We start from the raw sequence: 7,796 nt of genomic DNA on the forward strand, positions 1-7,796 counted from the left end.
CCACCCCAAGAAGACCCGTCACCCCCCAACAACAACATTTTTGTTTTCAAAATAGTTTCACTATCATTAAGCAGACTGTTTTATCCTACCACACTGCAATTGACTATTCCGTGTCACTAGCTTACGTCACGTGGTCATTCAAACGCCCATGTACACTGCCGTCAGTGGGCCCATTGGGCTATTTCTCGTTCCAGCCAGTGCACCACGACTGGTACATCAAAGGCCGTGGTATGTGGTATCATGTCTATGGGATAGTGCATATAAAAGATCCCTTGCTGCTAATCGAAAAGAACAGCCCATGATGTGGCGACAGCGGGTTTCCTCCCTCAATATCTGTATGATTCTTAACCATATGACCGTAAATAAAATGTGCTGAGTGCATCGTTAAATAAAACATTTCCTTTTCATTTTTATGTAACATTGTTTCACTATTTTAAAATAGTATTTATGCACAGTGGCGTAACATGGGTTGCCAGCGGCCGGGGCAAGGTGCCCGAGGCAAAGCAAGTATCAGGCCCGTACGCAGAAATTTATATGGGGGGTGCGTAATCGACGGCCCAAAGATGCCGATCAACATTTTTCATTTTCAAAAAAAGTGTACGCTGGCCCCTTAAGCCCCTCCCCCCGCGTACGGTTTGTACGCTCATGAAAATGTTGAAAATTATGGACGGCCCCTAACCATTTTCTTCCATCAGATGGTTAGTTCAGTTTAAGGTTGGAAACTTATGTATATATATGATATGAATAATATAGATTGTAAAAAGTATTAATAACTTCAAAGACAGTAAAAATCCAATGTCAAATGGCTGCCAATATGACGCACATTTAACCATGTATTAACGTAATTTTATACATAGAACATTGTGTTAAGAATTGTAATAACAATTGTCTGCCAAGAGATGGATTAGTTCAGTATAAAAAAAAGAAAAAAGAAAGAAGGCGCGCCCCTGCCCCCACTAGATCCGCCTCTGATGTATCGGAACAAGTGTAGAATTAATGATACAATAAAACAACTTTGTCCAGAAATCTAGTAATGGTCACGCTTTATATGAGGCTGCATTACAACCTGAGATGGTGGGCTGTCCTCCAATGCCCGTGCTTATAAAACTTAAAGTCTAGACTTTAATAAAGTCCAGACTTTAACGTAATGCTATTTGAATGGCGTTGCCATGACGTTAAAGACTGGACTTTATTAAAGTCTAGATTTAAGGTTTATAAGCATGGGGACAGATGGACAAAAAGTTGTTTTGAGACATCAATGATTCTACTGAATCCACTTGATCTTCACTACACGAAGCCAACAGTGCACTGTTGTGTTTTCCACCGACTTGTCACTAATATCATCTGCCATGTGAACTAGCTCTTCAAATGTTTTAGTGACCTCGGGGTAAATATTCCGGGTTGACTATGTACTCTTGTCCTACTGCCCTCTGGTTGGTGCACCGTGGTTCAGATACTGAATTCGAAGTCTTTGTTTAGGATGTCTATCATGCAGACAAATGAGAGGCAAAGGTGTGTATAAACGAGTAGCTATGGCAAATTGACATCTCTTCCTAATGCAAACATCCTAACTAGGTGTGATACTGTCACCTATTCCAACAGGCGAAGGAACAGTTTTGTTTTGTTTAACGACACCACTAGAGCACATTGATTAATTGATCATTGGCTATTGGATGTCAAACATTTGGTAATTCTGACTCGTACTCAGCAGAGGAAACCCACTAAATTTTTCATAATGCAGCAAGGGATCTTTTATTTGCACTTTTCCACAGACAGGAAAGCACATTCTACGGCCTTTGAGCAGTTGTGGTGAACTGGTTGGAACGAGAGAAAACCCCAATCAGGTGACTGGAACCATCGAGGTGGTTTGATCCGACTGAGATAAGAAGAAGAAGTGTTTTATTTAACGACGCACTCAACACATTTTATTTACGGTTATATGGCGTCAGACATATGGTTAAGGACCACACAGATTTTGAGAGGAAACCCGCTGTCGCCACTACACGGGCTACTCTTCCGATTGGCAGAAAGGGATCTTTTAGTTGCGCTTCCCACAGGCAGGATAGCACAAACCATGGCCTTTGTTGAACCAGTTATGGATCACTGGTCGGTGCAAGGAGCCTTGCGGAGCACTCACTCAGGGTTTGGAGTCGGTATCTGGATTAAAAATCCCATGCCTCGACTGGGATCCGAACCCAGTACCTACCAGCCTGTAGACCGATGGCCTGCCACGACGCCACCGAGGCCGGTCTCCGACTGAGATAAATGCCGTCCAACAGACGGGGGAACAATGTGGCGTAGAACACTGGAAATCTACCCTTAGTCCTGGGCGGGATTTAGCTCAGTCGATAGAGTGCCCGCTTGAGATCGGTAGACCCATTCAACTGACTAGGTTTTTTCTCGTTCCAACCAGTACACCACAACTGGACAAAGACCGTGGTATGTGCTTTCCTGTCTGTGGGAAAGTGCATATAAAAGATCCCTTGATGCATTAGGAAAAATGTAGCGGGTTTCTCCTAATGTGCATTGAAATTATGGTACACTGATAGCATTCTCCCACGCCTTGTATTTTAATGTTACTGCTCAGCCCCCCTCCCCCCCCCCCCACCCCCCCCCCTTTTTAAACAAAAAAATTAACTCAACCTGACCAAAAATAAAGACGCCACGGTTTTAAACAAGTCGCCGCGCCTTCTATTCTCTTGTTCCTCGGCATATCGGGATTCCATTATAAAAGTCGAACAACAACAAGAAAAATTAAGGTGAAAAAGAGAAGAAAAAAGAAACAAACAAGACATTTTAATTTGTCAGTCCTGACAAGAAAAGTTAACATAGGATGTTTTAAAATGTTCTTTTGGTTGCATTCGATATTAGTCACTTCCGTGTTCTTGTACTTTGATTTACTGAAGTAAAAATGGTTTCGTCAATTTAAATCACGTTGTCATCGTAAATATACCCTGTAGTGAAACACTTGAATGTCTCCTCTTGTCGGCCTTTTAATTAAACAACGATATTTCTAAATACATTAAGGAAACAACTTAATCGGCAGATCGGTTGATGTTGCTATCGACCTATGCGAATCGGCAGCCATTATTGAAGTTTGTCTGATCTTGCATCACGTGTGACGGGGGGCGTGGTTAACTCGTCATACGGAGAGGTCAATTACGAAAGAGCAAAATTCACTTCGCCCTTGTTTTCGCGGGGGCGGGACGTAATCCAGTGGAAAAGCGCTCGCTCGATGCGCGGTCGATCCTCAACGGTGAACCCATTGGGCTATTTCTCGTTCCAGCCAGTGTACCACGACTGGTCATGGCCGCCGGATCTGGGGCGGCAGGGGCGGCGACCGCCGCTCCAATAATTTGACCAATTGAGATGTTTCACTATATAATTTTTATATAAAATAGGAACACATTTTATCAGAATCAAATATTATTTACAATGTCCAGAAGTCATTAAAAATCGTTTTTCCAGTATCTACATTTTAAAATGTTCCCGGGGAAGCATGCCCCCCAGACCCCCCCTAACAAATTCAGTCCACTTCGTGGCCCTCAACATCATTAGTCCCCCCCCCCCCCCCCCCCCCCCAATGTCACAATCGTTCCGGCGGCCCTGCTGGTATAGTAAATGCCGTAGTATGTACTACCTTGTCTGTGGGATGCTGCATACAAAAGATCCCTTGCTGCTAATCGAAAAAAGAGTAGTCCATGAAGTGGCGACACGGGTTTTCTCTCTCAATATCTGTGTGGTCCTTAACCATATGTCTGACGCCATATAACCGTAAATAAAATGTGTTGATTGTGTCGTTAAATAAAACATTTCTTTCTTTTTCTCGATTTCGCGGGAATTAAAAAGCATTTCTAAAACAGGGGGTGAGGCGTAGCCCAGTGGTACACCCTCGCTTGATGCGCGGTCGATTTGGGATCGATCCCCGTCGGTGGGCATGTTGCGCTATTTCTTGCTCCAGCCAGTGCATCACGACTGGTATATCAAAGGCCGTGGTATGTCCTATCCTGTCTATGGGATGGTGCATATAAAAGATCCCTTGTTGCTAATCAAAAAGAGTGCCCATGAAGTGGCAACAGCGGGTTTCCTCTCTCAACATCTGTGTGGTCCTTTACCATGTCTGACGCCATATAACCGTAAATCAAATGTGTGGAGTGCGTCGTTAAATAAAACATTTCCTTTTCCTTCTAAAACAGATTGCATTGTTCTTCCAAGCGATTTATCAAGTGAATTTTATCATCGTAAAATATATATATAAATTGCTAAACGTCTTTCCGTCTTTACACTTTATTTACTCACTCCCCATTAAATTTGCATTACAGAACATTAGATCATCAAGTAATGAAAATATTAACACGTGATTTACACGTGAGGACGGAATCTCTTTTTCACTGTTCTTTCAAGGATTTGTGTCAGCGTCACTCCGGAGATTTATGACCCCGTCTTTCTGAAGACTTGTCTCTAGGACTCTTTGAAGATTTATGGTGTTGTCTCGTCGCTCTTTCCCTCTGGAGACTTATGATTCAGGTTTTTTTACGAGGACTTATGACTCTCTTTCTCTGACCGGCCTCGGTGGCGTCGTGGCAGGCCATCGGTCTACAGGCTGGTAGGTACTGGGTTCGGATCCCAGTCGAGGCATGGGGTTTTTAATCCAGATACTGACTCCAAACCCTGAGTGAGTGCTCCGCAAGGCTCAATGGGTAGGTGTAAACCACTTGCACCGACCAGTGATCCATAACTGGTTCAACAAAGGCGATGGTTTGTGCTATCCTGCCTGTGGGAAGCGCAAATAAAAGATCCCTTGCTGCTAATCGGAAGAGTAGCCCATGTAGTGGCGACAGACGGTTTCCTCTCAAAATCTGTGTGGTCCTTAACCATATGTCTGACGCCATATAACCGTAAATAAAATGTGTTGAGTGCGTCGTTAAATAAAATATTTTCTTTCTTTCTTTCTCTTTCTCTGAAGTCATGGGTATCCGCCCTTCGTCTTCCTAAGAAGATGGCCCAGATTTTCCCTTAGATTCATTTAGTTTATTATTATTTTTTATATATTATTTAATTTCTATGTTGAGGGGCCCCTGAACCAGAAGTGCCCCGGGCCCCCTAAGGTCTAAATCCGGCCCTGTATATTCTTGCTCAAAATAAACTTGTGCAATAAATAAGAAGCTAAAACAACGTATGTGAAATTCTGTATATTTATTTACAACCTCCCCATTAAATTTGCATTACAGAACATTACTATCATCAAGTAATGAAAAAACTAACACGTGATTTACACGTGAGTACAGGATATCCTTTTCACTGTTCTTCCAAGGATTTGTGTCAGATTTATGACCCCGTCTCTCTGAGGACTTGTCACTGTTCCTCTGGGGACTCAGGACTCCGTATTTTATCACTCCCTCTCTTTGAAGAGCTGGATCTCCGCCCTTCCCTGGAAGATGACCTAGATTCTCGTCGTCTGCTCCTAGAAAAACAAAACAAAATGCAAACAAAACAAAACAAACAAAAGCAAACACGCTGGAACATGATGTGTTGATAAAGGGTGAACAGAATATGCAGACTTTTCTAACAGTTAGATTCTTTGTCTACGAATGGTGTTAATATTGATATACTATGGTTCCAAATCCGTCTGTAGGAGGATTGCCACTTTACAGCGTGTTCCAGTGCTGATGACAAAAGCCTTTGTAGAGCTTGCGGAAACAAAGGCACGTCTGAATGCGCACTAGAATAATATTTGAAGCAAGGAACTGTAAGCATTTTACAGAAAATATTGCTTAAATTATTTATAGGAAGAAGACCCTTTAAAACATGTGTATGAACTAAAGAAGTGGTAGTAGTAGTAGCAGCATCAGCAGTAGTATAGTAGTGGAAGTAGTAGTAGAAGTAGTATAGTAGTGGTAGTGGAAGTGGTACTGTAGTAGTAGCAGCAGTAGTAGCATAGTAGTGGTAGTAGTAGTAGTAGTAGTAGTATAGTAGGGGTAGTACAGTAGTGGTATAGGAGTAGTAGTGGTAGTAGTAGTAGTAGTAGTAGTCGTATAATAGTGGTAGTAGAAGTAGTAGTAGTAGTAGTAGTAGTAGTATAGTAGTAGTAGTATAGTTGTAGTTGTAGTAATATAGTAGTAGTAGAATTGTAGTTGTACTATAGTAGTAGCAGCAGCAGTAGTAGTATAGTAGTGGATGTAGTGTTATAGTAGTAGTATAGTAGTGGTAGTAGTAGTAGAGTAGTGGTAGTAGTAGTAGTGGAAGTAGTAGCAGTAGTATAGTGGTGGTAGTAGTAGTAGTAGTATAAGTAGTACTGTAGTAGTAGTAGTAGCAGCAGTACTAGTGTTATATTAGTAGTAGTAGTAGTAGTAGTAGTAGTAGTGTTAGTAGTAGTAGTACTGTAGTAGTAGCAATAACAGGAGTAGTGGTAGTGGCAGTAGTAGTAGTAATAATAGTAGTAGTAGTACAAATATTATTATTATTATTAGTATTAGTAGTAGTACTAGTAATAGTAGTAGTAGTAGCAAAAGTAATAGTTGTAGTAGCAGTAATAGTAGTAGTAGTAGCAGTAATAGTAGTGGTGGTGGTCGCAGTAGTAGTAGTAATAATAATAATAGTAATAGTACTAATTGTCTTTTTGTAGGAGTATTTGTTGTTTTTATAGTGGTAGCAGTAGTTGTTATATTATGAGTGCTATTAATAATGGCTTCAAACTGTATTTAGCTCACTAAGTGTAATCAGTAGTAGTAATACCCGGTCTATAGGGTATATCGATTTCGCTATGGCATCACCCAAGATGGCAGACAAACTGCGCAGTAATGGATGATGCAAGGTGATGAAATCTCTGACATCATGAAACCACGCCCACGATGATAAATAGTTCTTACGCTAATGCAGTCTGTTATGAACCCAACCTTCTGAATGGGTGTGTTGTTTTCGGTCAATGACACTATTTACCAAATGTTAGGGAAAAAATGTTTTATGTTGTTTCAAGAATAAAAAACCAAACAAATAGTACTGAATGGCCCTTTTCTTAATTCAGTGAACAGATGTAAAAAAATATATACATACATATCTGTGCTCCCTCTCTTTGAAGTGCTGTGTTTCCGCCCTTCCCTGGAAGATGACCTAGATTCTCGTCGTCTGCTTCTAGAAAAACAAAACAAAATGGAAACAAAATAAAACAAACAAAAACAAACACACTGGGACATGATGTACTGATAAAGAGTCAACAGAATATGCAGTCTTTTAGATTCTTTGTCTACGGAGATCTGGTGTTAACATCGATATAATATGGTTCCAAATCCGTCTGTAGGAGGATTACCACTTTACAGCGTGTTCCAGTGCAGATGACAAAAGCCTTTGTAGAGCTTGCGGAAACAAAGACATGTCTGAATGCGCATATAGATGTGTCAACTAGAATAATATTTGAAGCAAGGAACTGAAAGCATTTTACAGAAAATATTACTTAAATTATTTAGAGGAAGAAGACCTTTTAAAAACGTGTATGAATTAAAGAAGTGGTAGTAGAAGTAGCAGCAGCTGTAGTACAGTAGCGGTGGTAGTGGTAGTAGTAGTAGTATAGTAGTGGTAGTAGTAGTAGCAGTTGTAGTAGTAATATTAGTGGTACTGTAGTAGTAGCTACAGCAGTAGTAGCATAGTAGTGGTAGTAGTGTTACAGTAGTAGTAGTAGTAGTAATATTAGTGGTACTGTAGTAGTAGCTACAGCAGTAGTAGCATAGTAGTGGTAGTAGTGTCATAGTAGTGATAGTAGTGTTACAGTAGTAGTAGTAGTAGTAGTAATATTAGTGGTA

At 40.9% G+C, this 7,796-nt stretch overlaps 1 protein-coding gene across 16 annotated transcripts in view; it reads right to left on the reverse strand.

Annotated features, from left to right (window-relative positions):
• Positions 1-5,181: 5,181 nt before the first annotated feature.
• Positions 5,182-7,796, reverse strand: part of LOC121373349 (protein jagged-1b-like) — a 65,312-nt gene continuing 62,697 nt past the window's right edge. For all 16 annotated transcript variants that reach the window (XM_041499937.1, XM_041499936.1, XM_041499935.1 and 13 more), the window contains 2 exons: positions 7,054-7,131; positions 5,182-5,464 (listed from right to left, as the gene is read on the reverse strand). In XM_041499937.1, the coding sequence (XP_041355871.1) occupies positions 5,356-5,464; positions 7,054-7,131 (187 nt within the window). In that variant the 3' untranslated portion in view covers positions 5,182-5,355. The remainder of the gene's footprint in view (positions 5,465-7,053; positions 7,132-7,796) is intronic.

The sequence above is a fragment of the Gigantopelta aegis genome, chromosome 5, assembly GCF_016097555.1.
Source record: "Gigantopelta aegis isolate Gae_Host chromosome 5, Gae_host_genome, whole genome shotgun sequence".
Taxonomy (NCBI): Eukaryota; Metazoa; Mollusca; class Gastropoda; order Neomphalida; family Peltospiridae; genus Gigantopelta; species Gigantopelta aegis.